This window comes from Prionailurus viverrinus, chromosome C2 (genome assembly GCF_022837055.1).
Source record: "Prionailurus viverrinus isolate Anna chromosome C2, UM_Priviv_1.0, whole genome shotgun sequence".
In the NCBI taxonomy this organism is placed as follows: Eukaryota; Metazoa; Chordata; class Mammalia; order Carnivora; family Felidae; genus Prionailurus; species Prionailurus viverrinus.
Genome location: NC_062569.1, coordinates 92,066,393 through 92,082,181, shown reverse-complemented (window position 1 = coordinate 92,082,181; position 15,789 = coordinate 92,066,393). Strand labels below are relative to the sequence as shown.

General features: G+C 33.9%; 1 protein-coding gene across 10 annotated transcripts in view; it reads right to left on the bottom strand.

Annotated features, from left to right (window-relative positions):
* Positions 1-15,789, bottom strand: part of IQCB1 (IQ motif containing B1) — a 65,558-nt gene that overhangs the window by 20,400 nt on the left and 29,369 nt on the right. For all 10 annotated transcript variants that reach the window (XM_047874436.1, XM_047874434.1, XM_047874430.1 and 7 more), the window contains 3 exons: positions 13,520-13,629; positions 12,799-12,908; positions 410-552 (listed from right to left, as the gene is read on the bottom strand). In XM_047874436.1, the coding sequence (XP_047730392.1) occupies positions 410-552; positions 12,799-12,908; positions 13,520-13,629 (363 nt within the window). The remainder of the gene's footprint in view (positions 1-409; positions 553-12,798; positions 12,909-13,519; positions 13,630-15,789) is intronic.

Genomic DNA, 15,789 nt, shown 5'->3' with positions numbered 1-15,789 from the left:
TTTAGTGTATCAAAGGTGGTAAGATGTCACAAGGTTTATACTGGTGTATGAGTAAAGTTCAGATGCCAGAATGTAGCAATATTCAAACTCCTTACTTAGGGTCAAGGGGATTCTTTCTCTATGTCTCTGAAAGCTATCTTTAAAGCTATCACATATTTTTATGTTTCACTAATTTATCCAAAAGATACAAAAACTAGTTGAGAGACTGTTCATCATCAATAATAGGCCTTAATCAGAAAAAATAGTAACTTTTTTTTTTGACTCGAGATTTAACAAGGTTTACCTGGAAAAGGGAGAAACAGGGAAACACTCCAAATTAAAAGAAAAAAAAATCAGGTAGCGGGAAATCTGGCTCATTAAAAGATGCTTTAAATATTTTTACACTTAGAAAATTGACATTGCCACGCACCTGGATGAACTATTTCAAGCATACTCAGCCGTAATTCTCGGGACAGTCTCATGGCTCTCTGTCTTTGAATGTGCAACTGTAATCTGCGATCCTCTTCTTCCTTCTGCCTTTCTAGCTTTAGTAAGATCTTGCTTCGTTTAGATCTGTGACAGAAACAATAAGTGCCTTATACGTAATTTTTTCATAAATGATGCACCCATTTAAGAAGTATATGAAAAAATGTTTAACCTCACTAGTAATTATATATATGCAGCCTTGTTACAACTGTAACAAGTTGAAAACAATAGGGAACTGGATAAATTACTGGCTCATTCACTGAACAGGATTCTATGAATAAAAAAATAAAAAATTCAAAATTTTCCAAATTCAGCAACTTGGGAAAAGACCCAAATCTAATGTCAAGTAAAAATAAAATCAGGATATAAAAAACATTCCAAATTGTGTTAAAAATACATATTACATATATTAAAAAAAATTTCAATAGCAATTTAACTGCATGAAATTATGAATGATTTTTATTTTCTTCATGTTTACCTATTTCTCAATTAATTGACTAATAACATTTATTATTAGAACCAATTATGAAATTTTCATGTGGCCACAAATACTTAATTAGTATTTGTATATTATCTGCTTTTATTCACCAAAATTTGTCCTTAGCCATTTCTGTCCAGTTTGCTTCCTATATCACTATGCAAGGAGATCACAAGTATTAATCTATAATAAATTACTCAAAATGCTTCCAGATACCCACAGAAAGAGAAATCAAAAAAGGATTAAGAAGAGAAGAATACATTATTTATTTTACTTCTATAGACTTAATTTGCTTGTGCCTCACTCAAAAGCATTTGTTCTTAGATTCTTTTTCCAGAAATGAGGTACCTTGGCTATAGCTTTGTAGACAGGCAGACTTCAAAATGGTATAGTTATTGAGAGTTATAATGGTTTTTAATTCAGTTGCTTTTGGAAAAGGAAAAACAAGCATAAAGCAATTTAAAAATCTCTTAAAACAGAAGAGGAAAACTCACAAAATTATTCTGATAAAATTTTTTGTGTGTGATTTTTGCTTATTTTCTTTGTATTCCCTAACTGCTACCAATTACAACTTAAGGGTTTTTTCTAGTTGTACACTTTGTCAAGAGTCAAAGGTCTGTTTCAAAATGTCTTTCTTATTACCCTATTAAGAAAGGTAGAGAAGACCTCAAGTTCATGTGTGCCAAAAGGAGAAGGGGTTCTAGAGAGGATGTAGGGTTAGCTAAATAGTTTCTAAGTGTCTTTTCCTCTTTCCAAAATTTGGAAATGAAGTAAGGGGTCTTTACATTCTCAAACAATGCTGATGTAAACTTGCCTCTCCTATAGAACTCTCCCTGCAAAATTGTGGGTTGTATACAGCATATAAGTAAGGACATTTTGCCCTTTACCTACTTATGGAGGATAAAAGAGAACAACTGTCCCTAAACAAAATCTCCTTTTAAACTGTCTAATTGTTTATAGATTATCATGTTTAACATTGCATTATCATTATTTTAAATTTACTATTAGTATAAGAAACCTAGTAATCATTAAAACTGAATTGCTAGGACATTTAATCTGTCAGAAAACTGTGTCTGGGTAAAAGCTTAAGCATACAGGCTATAAAATATGGCAAAAATGAAAAGATTCTGGTGTGTGCAGTAGAAGTAAAACACAGAAATATAGTAGAAAAGTGAGGTTCAGTGATTGAAATGACAAATGATAAATATGTGTTTCTGGATTCACATGCTTTATTCATGTTTGAAAACATTTATTAGGAATTAATGTGATTTTGAATTTGAATGTTTTCCTCCCACTTAGGAACATTCTAGTTAGTTACTAGTAGCTACTTACTCTGTAGTTCTAGTTAGGAGTTCCTTTAATCACTAAAAAATTTGAGTACTCATTTAACTGGTTTCTTTGTAAGAAAGAATAGGCATTTGACCATCTGACAACTGTACTGCACTTCTATAAATGAAATGACTGATCAGATATATTTGCAAGATAATTTATATAAGTACATTCCATGATCTACATTTAATCAACATGAATCTTTACCATCAAAGAGTGACCAAACGATCTACTGCCAAAATATCAGGAATTCTCTAGGAATTCCTCTTTTGCAGAATAGTAAGTATGAACTAGGGGAACACCATATGAGTTCATGGCCAAAATAGTTGATGGGCTCTGTTCATTAACTCAACAAATATTTATAAAGAGTGATTGCTGTCTGCTTGATACTGCAACTCAGGCGAACAGAGAATAGATAATATTTCTGCCCTTCAGAAGCTAAATTTCAAGAAGTTGAAAGGTAGCAGAATATGCTACTTTGGCATAAAGATTAATTTTCTCTCATTAAAATGAGAGAGAGGCAAATGAGAATCTGCCAGTGCAGAAAGAGTCTTTCCAGAGCATACTTTATCAAACTAAAAGCAGAAGCCTCTCAGAAATGAAGACTGCTATAAATCCCCCCTCCCAAAGAGGTTTTATGGCTATGAAGAAGATGGAAAGTTGGTGCCAAGATGGATCTAGACAAATAACCCACATATGCTATTAGTTTTCCAAATATATTTACCTTCCCATAATTTCCTGATGTTGGAAGCCTAAAACCCCTTTTGTTTTTACCTGTCACCTCTCTATGAATTTATTATTCTTTGTTAAGATGCTACCCAAGCCCAAACCACTCATTGGAGTTACTCATTATGTGAGGTTTCTTCTGCAGGATGTGTACTGCACACATTAATAAACTGTTTTTCTCTTGTTAATCTGTTTTGTTTCCCTTTTTTGTCAGTCTAATTTTCAGAGCCCCAGGGAATGAACGTAAGATAGGTAGAGGAAACATTTTTTTCTTCCCCTACAAAGTGAAACAAGTATAATTAAGACACCAAAATATTGGGGCCTGGGTGGCTCAGTTGGTTAAGCATCCAACTTCAGCTCACGTCATGATCTCCCTGTCCGTGAGTTCGAGCCCCGCTTCAGGCTCTGTTCTGACAGCTCAGAGCATGGAGCCTGCTTCAGATTCTGTGTCTCCCTCTCTCTCTGCCCTTCCCCCACTCACACTCTGTCTCTCTCACTGTCAAAAATGAATAAATGTTAAAAAAAAATTAAAAAAGAAAACAAAGACACCAAAATGTCAGCACTATGATAAAGGTAGGTAGGTTGTGTGGTTTCCCAAAGATAACTGGTGCAGCTATTAGCTGCTTCAGAAAACCTTGCTGAGGAAAAGAGCACTTAACATTAAATAAAGTTTCTGACCATAAAAAATGATTCAGTAAAAAAGAAACCCCCAAGTGGTGAGAGGATGGGCAAAATGGGTGAAGGGGAGTGGGAAGTACAGGCTTCTAGTTATGGAATAAGTAACTAATAGGGATGAAAGGTACAGACAGCATAAGGAATACAGTTAATGGTATTGTAATAGCCTGTGTGGTAACAGATGGTAGCTACACTTGTGGTGAGCACAGCCTAAGTATAGAGTGATTTTATCACTACACTGTATACCTGAAACTAATAATCACACTTCAGTTTAAAAAAAAAAAAAAGACAGTTCAAAAGGCATCTAACACAACATAAAAAAGAAAAAAAGAAAAGAAACCCCTAAGAAGGCACATCAATAAGGGTATGACTACACAAGAGTGCCTCTTGCTGGAATTTAAAAAGCTCTGATGAATCTGGGTCCATAATTATGAGTGGTGGGCAGTTCCTTCCTCCCCAAAAAAACATGGGAGGGAAAAATTACCCTGAGATAATGACCTGGCCACAAAGAGACAGAAATAACCTTTGCAGAAAGCTCAGTCATAAAGGAAGCAAGAAAAATTTGCATAAATTATTTCAACTAGTAAAAGAGGAAAGGTACTAAAGCCTGAACAAACTTGAAATTAAAAAATTAAATAAAACCCAAAGGTTAAAACTATACTTCAATCTGTTCTAAGACTTCAAACTCAAAATACTGGAAAAAAACAAACTGTTTATAACATGAGATTTAAATAATTTTGGCTTCACAGCTAATTTCTTTTAACGGAAATAGTTATAACTGGACTGGTTTTGTTATATAAAGCAATGCAGTATCTATTTTAAAATAGTGTAACATTAATTAGAATCCAGGGGTGCCTGGGTGGCTCAGTCGGTAAAGCGTCCAGCTTCAGCTCAGGTCATGATCTTGCAGTTCGTGGGTTCTAGCCCTGCATCCGGCTCTGTGCTGACAGCTCAGAGCCTGGAACCTGCTTCAGATTCTGTGTCTCCCCCTTTCTCTGCCCCTCCCCTCCTCATGCTCTGTTGCGCTCTCTCTCTCTCTCTCTCTCTCTCAAGAGTAAATAAACATTAAAAAAAAAAAGAATCTATAACTATACTTTTAAGTGAACAGAATCAGCAATCCTGGGGTACTTTTAAATATAGATTTTTATATTACAAGAAAAAGTAGATGGGCGAATTTGACAACTATTGTGAGACTAAACATTAAAGGTCTGAATCCATGTTATGGGGGTACCTTTAAATGTAAGAGGGCAGAGAGCTGAGAATGATAGCAAGTAGAATTCATAAGTAATAAATACTCTGAGTTCACCACAGAAGGCAAGGCTATGCCAAGAACATCTCAGATTCTTGAAGAGAATAATATACATTGTGACTCTCAAAATATTCATCATTACCCATATTTATTTGACCAAAGAAATATTTTTAAAAATGTTTTTAAAGAAATTCATTGTAGGATACATAGTAAACCATGAGCAATGCTGGAATGGATTATAATTGCCTCTCACAAGTACTATTCATTTAATATATCTGTTTGTCTAACTAGATTTGTAAATCTTCAATGGCAAAAAATGTGCCATATGTAGTTCCCCGCTATCATTTTTTTAAGTTCCAGGTAATATGCTAAAAAAAAACCAAACACCCTTTATATTATTTTAATCTTGGGAGGTACACAATTATCGCCATTATATAGATGGAGAATTTGAGGATGAAAGAGGTTGGGCAACTTGTCCAGGGTCTTTTAGCCCATAAATTGCTGAGGTGAAATACAAAATCAAGTCTGTTTAACTCTTCCAATACCTAGCATGGCCTCTGGCATATATTAGGCAATTGAAACAGGTTTAAAAAATTCATGTTAAAAAAAAACTCATGCCCAATATTAATAATCTATCTTTAACTCTTTTCTAAAGGAAATTTTCATCAATGATTTAAATCTAAATTTTAGCTCACTATTTAAAAAAAAATTTGTAACTGAGAAATGCAGCTGTAGTTATTAAAAGACTAGTTTTAGTTCTCTTAAAAAACTGACTTCTGGAATATGCAAGTTTCACTTTAGTAAATGAAAATTTAGCTTTAAGTCTAAGGCTACATGAAAATCACCTTTGAGATAGCTCTATTTCATCACAAATGACTAGGAGCTAAGTCATTTACGTGTGTGTGTGTGTGTGTGTGTGTGTGTGTGTGTGTGTTATTCTTTCCATTGGCTCTAAGAATCTGGATGGGTCAGTCATAAATAATATGCTGTCAGTATTTTCACTTTTGGTCCACTTGAAACAAGGATGAATGACAAACTGTGTCATATCTAAATGACAATACCTATCTGTGCTATATTTACTGATAAAACTCAAGTGAACATACTAAAACCATTATGAACTCATACATGTTTTTACCATAATTACATATGAACAATTAAGGCACTTTTTTACTTCAAGGGTTAAATAAAATAATTGACTATCACTGCCTCTCTCTGTAGGCTTGGCCCACAAAAAATGTCTTATCAAGTGAGTAAGACTATATATTTAGTCCATCAGATTTTTGTCTTTCATTATGTCCTTTGCTTTGAAAGTACATCTAGTTACTGGAGTGCTGGTACTCAGAAATGTGTTTTCAGAACAAGAATGAAAACAATAGTAAAAGAAACAGCTGGAGGAGCAAGTTGGTGGAGCAGGAGTATCCTGAGTTCATCTCCTTCCCCAGAAAATAAGGCTATAACTAAATACAGAGCAACTCTCTCTGAGAACAACCTAAAGATTAGCTATTCCACAGCTAAAGATATAAAGACAAAGCACATGGAGAAAAGTAGGAGAGACAGAGATGAGATCTGGTGCAGTGACCCACAGGGCGAGAGATGCCACAGGTATAGAGGTCTTCCCTATGCGGCAACGGTTTCAAACCCGACATCAGGCTACCTTGTCCTGGAGATGTTCATCCAGAGAAGTGCCCATAAATTTCTGGCTTTGAAAATCAGTGGAGCATAATTCTGGGACAGCAGAGAGGCTATAGGAAACAAAGACTGTATTCTTAAAGGTCTCACGCACAAACTTACTTGCTCTGAGACCCAGCACAGAGGCAGCAGTTTGAAAAGTGCCTCAGCTATATGTAAAGGAAAGCTGAGTGATTTCCTGACTGATTTTAGGGTATGTGCTGGAGGACCAGGGATCTGTAAGAACTTTCTCTGGGAATGGAAGTACTGGTGGGTTCCATTTCTGATACTCTCCCATCTACTCTGTTAGCATCACATACCACTCCCCAGCGTTGCCCTGTGGACTCACCAGACCAACTGGCAGGTGGCATTGGCTGCGACTAGCACCTCATAAAAGCATGTTCTGCCTCACTGCATCCAGTGGAAAGCAATGGCCTGGACTGGAGCCCACCCAAACTGGCTGGTAGGGGGAGCTGTAGACAGCCCGACCCACCAGTGTGCCCACAACAGTTGCAGCCCAATCAAAAGGAAAGTGCATGAAGTCAACACAGGGGACACCCCTGTTGCACTTAGTTTTGGTGACCTGGAGAGGACTGTGCTTCTGGCCCCTCCAGAACACCTTCTACATAAGGCTACTCTTTGAAGACCAACAATTGATCTACCTAATACATAGAAACAAACACAGAAAGTCAGGCAAAATGAGGAGACAGAGGAATATGGTACAAATGAAAAAACAAGACAAAACTTCAGAAGAAGAACTACACAAAAAGTGTGATCTACCATATAAAGAGTTCAAAGTAATTATCATAAAGATGTTCATCAAACTTGGGAGAAGAATGGATGAACACAGTGAGAATTTCAACAAAGAGACAGAAAATATAAAAAAGAACCAATCAGAGCTAAAGAATGAAATAAATGAAACGAAAAATAAGTTAGAAGGAAATCAACAGCAGATTAGATAATGCAGAAAAACCAAAGAGCAATCTGGAAGACCATGTAGTAGAAACCAGCAAAAAGACTGAAGAACTTGAAAAAATTAGAATAGTTTAAAAGACTTCTGGGACAACATCAAATGTACTAACATTTGCATATTAGGGGTCTTGGAAGAAGAGTAAGAGAAAGGGGTACAAACCTTATTTGAAGAAATAGTAGCTGAAAACTCCCTAACCTGGGGAAGGAAACATACATCCATGTTCAAGAAGCACAGAAACTCCCAACAAGATTAACCCAAAAAAGTTAATACCAAGAAACACAATAATTAACATGTCAAAAATTTAGGAGAGAATCTTAAAATCATCAAGAGATAAGAAACTAGTTATGTAATAAGGGAATGTGCACAAGGCTGATATTTAGCAGCAACTTTGCAGGCCAGAGGGGAGTTGAATGATATATTCAAAGTTCTGAAAGGAAAAACCTACAACCAAGAATACCCAGCAATATTATCATTCAAAATAGAAGGAGATATAGAGTTCCCCAGACAAACACAAGTTAAAGGAGCTGATCACCACAAAAACCAGCCTTACGAGAAATATTAAAAGGGACTTCTTTAAGCAGTTAAAGGCCATAACTAGAAGAAATTTATGAAAAGAAAAAAATCTCACTAGTAAAAGCAAACATATAGTAAAGACAGTATATGAACCACTTATAAAGCTAGTATGAAAGCTAAAAGACAAAAGTAATAGTCAAGTGTATCTACAATAATTAGTTAAGAGACACTAAAATAAAGAGTAAAATATGATGTCAAAAACATGGTGGTAGGAGAGTGTTTTAGAATGTGTTCAAACTTAAGTGACCATTAACTTAATATAGACTGCCATAATTGAGCATTATATATGAACCTCATGGTAACCACAAACCCAAAATCTGTAACAGCTACACAAAAAATAAAAAGACAGCCAAGCATACCACTAAAAGTCATCAAATCACAGAATAGAAAACAAAAGAAAAAAACAACCACAAAAACAATGAACAAAATGGCAATAAGTACACACCTGTTATAATTACTTTAAATGTAAATGGACTAATGTCCAATCAAAAGACACAGCATGATTAAAGGGTAAAAAAGAAGACCCATCTACATGCTGCTACGAGACTCATTTCAGACCTAAAAACACATACAGGCTGAAAATAAAGGGATGGAAAGAAGATATTTCATGCAAATGAAGTGAAAAGAAAGCTGAAGTAGCAATACATATATCAGACAAAATAGACTTTATAACAAAGACCATGAGACAAATAAGGGCATTACATAATGATGAAGAAATCAATACAGGAGGATTTAACAGTTGTAAACGTATATATTTTTTCACCTAATATATTACATATATAAATATATGCACCTAATATAGACACACCTAAATATTTAAAGCAAATTATTAACAAATGTAAAAGGAGAAACTGACAGTAATACATAATAGCAGGGACTTTAATAACCCATTTATGTCACTGAATAGATCATCGAGACAGAAAATCAATAAGGAAAAAGTGGTCTTAAACGACACTTTAGACCAGATGGATTTATATACACAGAACATTCCATCCAAAATCAGCAAACTACACATTCTTTTTAAGTGCACATGGAACATTCTTGAGGATAAATCACAGGTTAAACAACAAAACAAGTCTCAACAAATTTAAGACTGAAATCATATTAAGTATCTCTTCCAACCACAATGGTATAAAACTAGAAATCAATTACAAGAAAAAAAAAACTGGAACAAATACAAACACGTGGAGGCTAAACAACATGCTATTAAATAAACAATGGGTCAACAAAGAAATAAAAGAGGAAATAAAACATTACATTGAGACAAATAAAAATGGAAACACAACATTCCGAAATCTATAGGATTCAGCAAAAGTAGTTCCAAGAGGAAAGTTTATAGCAATACAGGCCTACCTAAAAAAAAAAAAAAAAAAAAAAAATCTAAAACCTAATCTTAAACCTAAAACAACTAGAAAAAGAAAAAGCCCACAGCTAATAGAAGAAAAAAATAATGAAGACCAGAGCAGAAATAAATTAAATTAAAAAAAAAGATCAATGAAACTAAGAACTGATTCTTCAAAAATATAAGCAAAATAAACCTTTAGCCAAATTCATCAAGAAAAAAAGAGAGGGCCCAAATAAATAAAATCAGATGAAAGAGAGGTTACAACTAACACCATAGAAGTACAAAGGATTATAAGAGACTACTTGGAAAATTACATGCCAACAAATTAGACAACATAGAACCCACAAAAAATGAAATATACAATCTTACAAGAGTGAATCAGGAAGAAGCAAAATCTTAACAGACCAATTACTAGTAATGATATCAAATCAATTATCAACAAAGCTTCCAACAAACACAAGTCCAGGATCAGTGGCTTCCCAGGTGAATTCTACCAAACATTTAGAGTTAGTATCTACTCTTCTCAAACTACTCCAAAAAATTTAAGAGAAAGGAACACTTCAAAATTCATTCTACAAGGCCAGCATTACCTTGATACGAAAACTAGACAAAGACACTAAAACGAAAAGGAAAAAAAGAAAATTATAGGCCAATAACCCTGATAAACATAGACAGATGCAAAATTCCTCAATAAAATATTAGCAAATGGCATTCAATGATGCATTAAAAGGATCATACATCATGATCAAGTGGGATTTATTCCAGGGATGCAAGGATGGTTCAATATCCACAAATCAATCCATATGATATACCATATTAACAAAGGAAAAAAATCATATGATAATCTCAACAGATGTAGATAAAGCATCTGACAAATCCAATAAGCCATTTATGGTAAAAACTCCCAATGAAGTATAATACAGGACATATAATACAGGACAAAATATGACAGGACATATATACAAACATATACAAAATAATACAGGACATATATGACAAACCCATAGCTAACATCATATTCAATGGTGAAAAACAGAGCTTCTCCTCTAAGATCAGGAACAAGACATGGATTCCACCCTTGCCACTTTTATTGATCATAGTTCTGGAAGTCCTAGTCATAGCAATCAGACAAGAAAAAGAGATACAAGGCATCCAAACTGGGAAGTAAGAAGAAAACCATCACTGTTTCCAAATGATGTAACACTATATATAGAAAATCCTAATGATTCCACCAAAAAACTATTAGAATAAATTAATTCATTAAATTTGTAGGTTAAAAAATTAATTGACAGACATCTGTTATATTTCCATATGCTAATAATGAAGTAGCAGAAAGAGAAATTAAGAAAACAATCCCACTTACAATTCTATCAAAATAATAAAATATCTAGTAATAAATTTAACCAAGGAGGTGAAAGACGTGTATTCTGAAAACTGTAAGACACTGATGAAAGAAACTGATGATGGCACAAGTGGAAAGATATACTGTGCTCATGGATTAGAAGAATTAATATTAAAATGTCCATACTACTCAAAGTAATCTACAGATTCAATGCAGTCTCTATCTACATTGGCATTTTTCACAGAACTAGTACAAATGAATCCTAAAAGTTGTATGGAACAACAAAAGACCCTGGATAGCCAAAGTAATCTTGAAAAAGAACAATAAAGCTGGAGGTATCACGTTCCCAGATTTCAAATTATAGTACAAAGCCCTAGTATTTAAAACAGTATGGTGCTGGCACAAAACCTTGTAGACCAGTGAAAAAGAATAGAGAGTTCAGAAATAAACCCAAACTCCTATAGTCAATTATCTGTTACAAAGGAGGCAAGAATATATAATGATAGTCTCTTCAACAAATGGTGGCTGGGAAAATTGGACAACTACATGCAAATGAATGAAACTAAACCACTTTCTTATATAAAAATACTCTAAATGTATTAAAGACCTAAATGTGAGACATGAAACCATAAAATTCCTAAAACAAAACACTGGCAATAAACTCTTGGACATCAGTGTTAGCAATTTTTTTTTTTTTTTTGGATCTGTCTCCTCAGAAAACAAAAGGAAAAATAAACTATTGTGACTATGTCAAACTAAAAAGCTTTTATACAGTGATATAATACCAACAAAACAAAAAGCAACCTATGAATGGGGAAGATTATCTGCAAATGATATATCTGATAAGGGGTTAATATCCAAAATATATAAAGAACTCACGCAACTCAAAACCAAAAATCGCCCCTAAAAAATTCAGTTAAAAAATGGGTAGAGACCCTGAATACACATTTTTCTAAGGAACACATACAGATGGCCAAAAGACACATGGAAAAATACTCAACATCACTAATCATCAGGGAAATGCAAATCAAAACCACAATGAGGTTTTACCTTACACTTGTCAGAGTGGCTAGTGTAAAAAGACAAGAAATAACAAGTATTGGCAAGGATATGAAAGAAAAGGGAAACCTAGTGCATGGGGGTCAAAATGTATATTGGTGTAGCCACTATAGAAAACAGTATGGAAGTTCCTAAAAAAATTAAAAATAGAAATACCTTATAATCCAGCAAATATATTTATGTGTATTTATCCAAAGAAAATGAAAATATGAATTCAAAAAGATATATGCACCCCATCTTCACTCCAGCATTATTTACAATAGCCAAGATATGGAAGCAACATAAGTGTCCATGAATTAGACGGATAAAGAAGATGTGGTATATAAAATAAATACAATGGAATATTACTCAGCCATAAAAACAAATGGAATCTTACCATTTGTGATAACATCGATGGTTCTAGAGGGAATTATGCTAAGTGAAATTAAGTCAGAGAAAATAAAATTCCATATGATTCTACAGTTATATGTAGCATCTAAAAAACAAAGTAAATAAAACAAACAGATCTATAAAAACAGATATAAATTGGTTGTTGCCAGAGAGGGGAGACAGGCAGGGGGATGGACAAAATAAATGAAAAGAGGCATAAGCTTCCAGTTATTAAATAAATAAGTCAAAAGGATGTAAAGTATAGCATAGGGAATATAGTCAATAATATTGTAATACATTTGTGTGATGACAGTTGATAACTAGACTTATCATGATGATCATTTTACAATGTATATAAATGTCGAATCACTTTGTATAATTGACACTTATGTAATATTGTAAGTGAACTATCCTTTAATTAAAAAAAAGAGTAAAAGAAACGTATTAGAAAAATTGAGGGAAAAAACACCTTAAGTTTTCACTCAGCTATAGTGTAAAAAGATATATCTATCCTCTGAGATCATCATGCCTCACCAGAACTTTTTACCTGAAACTCCTCTGCAAAGTAATCACAGCAGATGGAAGCTTCTTTAACCTCTTTCTAGTTTGGAAACCCTTCCAATAAGCTTGAATCAAGCAGGCTGCTTGATGTAGTTTCTGAAATTAAAGGCCAGAATTAATATAGAGACATTTCTAGGAAAATCTTGTTTAGAAGTTTACCTCTCAAAATATCAGGCCTGGGCAAGTATTAATCTCTACCTCTAATAAACTGGGGAGGAGGCAATTTCATAGGACAAGGACAGGTAAGGTCTAAGAATATTAAACCTGACCTGCCAAAAGAGGTACATACACTAGGTTCTCAGGCAGTATCTAGAATGTGTTCAAGATACAGTCTGATTATCTCTGGATTCTCCTTAATTAATCTCACTTCTACTCTTTTTATAAAGATTTCATAGTTCTGATTTTTAATGCTTTCCCCTCTGCTTGACTTCTTATGCCTGACCTCATTTATTCAAGCATTCAAGGGTATGAATAACTCTTTGAACAGGCTAAAAAAGAAAAAAGGCTCTAAGGTTAAAAATCGGGTCCACAGAAACCCCTTACCCTATCAGACTACAGCTGCTCTGAATATTTGAGGAGATAAGTAAAGAATGGGGGAGAGACAGCAAATAAAAAATTCAAGAAGCTACCACTCTCCAGTATTTTGAAACTAAAATGTTTACTGACATGTTAGCAAATATGCAAGTTATTTTTTTAGAATTTATTACCTGTTCTTCTACTTCCTGATAGACCTTTGGGGTTAAAAGGGCAATGAGCTGTCCAAGTTCTTGACTAAACTCTGTCCCAGGCTCCTGCTTATTTCGTAGACTTCTGAGTCCTGAAATGGAATAACAAAGGTACATATAAAATAAAATATGATTTGCTATCTAATCAGGATTAATTTGAGGTTAAAAAGTCTGTTTTAGAAAGAAATGAATGTAACAGTAAGATTAATTACATGATTTTCTTTTCCTTTTCTCAAAGACTTCTAGATTGAAGTCTTTAGGATATTTCTCTGTCCTAAGAGATTTTATGTGATCACTTGTAATATCTGATGCAAAGGCTGTCTCCTCAGTATCTTAAGTGGAATCATTGTGGTAAATCAAAGAGGAGAGATATAGAATTTTTTACCTGTTTCAACATAAATACCTTAAGCTGAAACACTTTTAAAAATAAATAGCATACTGAGTAAATGACTATACTGTGGAAGCATTTAAACAGGTTACTAGTCATTCTTAAAGAAAGCTATTTATTAAATAAAAATATACAGTATTGTATGTAATTTGGGGCAAATCAATAGGTTACTGAGCAATTATTATAGAAGTGCTATAAATACTGCATTTTCATTCCAAAATAAAACACAGAAGTAGTATAAGCTATAAAGTAAGTACTATTTGTAAGCATGTTGAAATGATGTATTGTAGTATTCACTGTAAATAAAGTAAAATGCCCTTGGTGTATATAATTGGGGAGGCCACTATACAGATCTGACCATGTCTTTATACTCTCTTCAAAACTCAAGTTCTCAGCGGTATTAATAATTGTAAAATAGCTTTTTTTCTAATTTTTTTTTAATTTTATTTATTCTCAAATTAGTTAACATACAGTGTAGTCTTGGCTTCAGGAGTAGAATCCAGTGATTGATCACTTAACATGCTCACTCAATGCTCATCCCAACTATTGCCCTCCTTAATGCCCTTCACCCATTTTCTCCACTCCCATCTACCCTCAGTTTGTTTTCTGTATTTAAGAGTCTCTTATGGTTTGCCTCCCTCTCTGTTTAATAATTGTAAAATATCTTGAGGAAACTGAGTAAGTTCTACTATTGAGAAAATAAAGGGAGATGAATTGTTAAGGTGAAATTCCTTTATAATGAACTCTATTAGACATTCACATTTCTATAGAATAAATCAAATTACAAAATTAAAAAATGACTATTTGGCACAATATCAATTGGAGAATACTATTACTGGCACTTTCTTTCCATCTTTATTCCTATAACAAAATAATTACAATGTTCACAGTAATGACTGATGGAAGGTAAGCTACTAAATAGTGCTTTCCAAATCATCAAGCATGATTAGAAGGCCACTGTAACAGTCTGGATATTAAAAGCATAATTTAATGTTGTAATCTTTAAAAATTTCCATATAATATGGCCCTGTATTAGTGAGTACATTCAGAACTAGAAACCTATTTCCTGACCATGCTGAATAAGAAAATATAGTGTAATGAATTCATGGCCCCGGGTTGCGAAGAAATAAAACAAACCTAACAGAACTTTGCTTGGCAATTAAAAACAAAACCAAAAACACCATCATATGTGGGATTCTGGATAAATTACCTAATTTTTTCATGGCTCTGCTTCCATTGCTATAAAATGAGGATATCTCTTGGGGTGCTTGGGTGGCTCAGTCGGTTGAGTGTCTGACTTCGGCTCAGGTCATGATCTCACAGTTCGTGAGTTCGAGCTCCACGTCGGGCTTCGTGCTGACAGCTCGGAGCCTGGAGCCTGCTTCAGATTCTGTGTCTCCCTCTCTCTCTGCCCCTCCCTTGCTCATGGTCTGTCTCTCTCTCTCTCTCAAAAATAAATAAACATTTTAAAAAAATTTTTTAAATGAGGATATCTCACAGGGTTTTTAAATATTTTAATGTAGAATAAGGTATGCAGAACTATGACTGACATAGTAAATTTTCAATTAAATGAAAGCTATTATATGGGAGTGGCATTGTGCTGAGCCTTTCCTCCTCCAAATTTCTGACTTTTTATTCATATATAATTTTGGATGTGAGGAAGACTTTTTGTTTGCTTTGAGAAAAAGCAGTGAAAGACCTGAAGAGTATTATTAATTGATGTAAAGATCAAAAGGGCTGTCAATCTCTCAAGCATAGCTCTATTTTCTCCAGTAAAGTTAATCTTATTAAGGTCACCAGTCTTTTTGGTCATTATTTTACTATACTATATAGTATATTCAATACACAACTTTTTTTGTCAGAG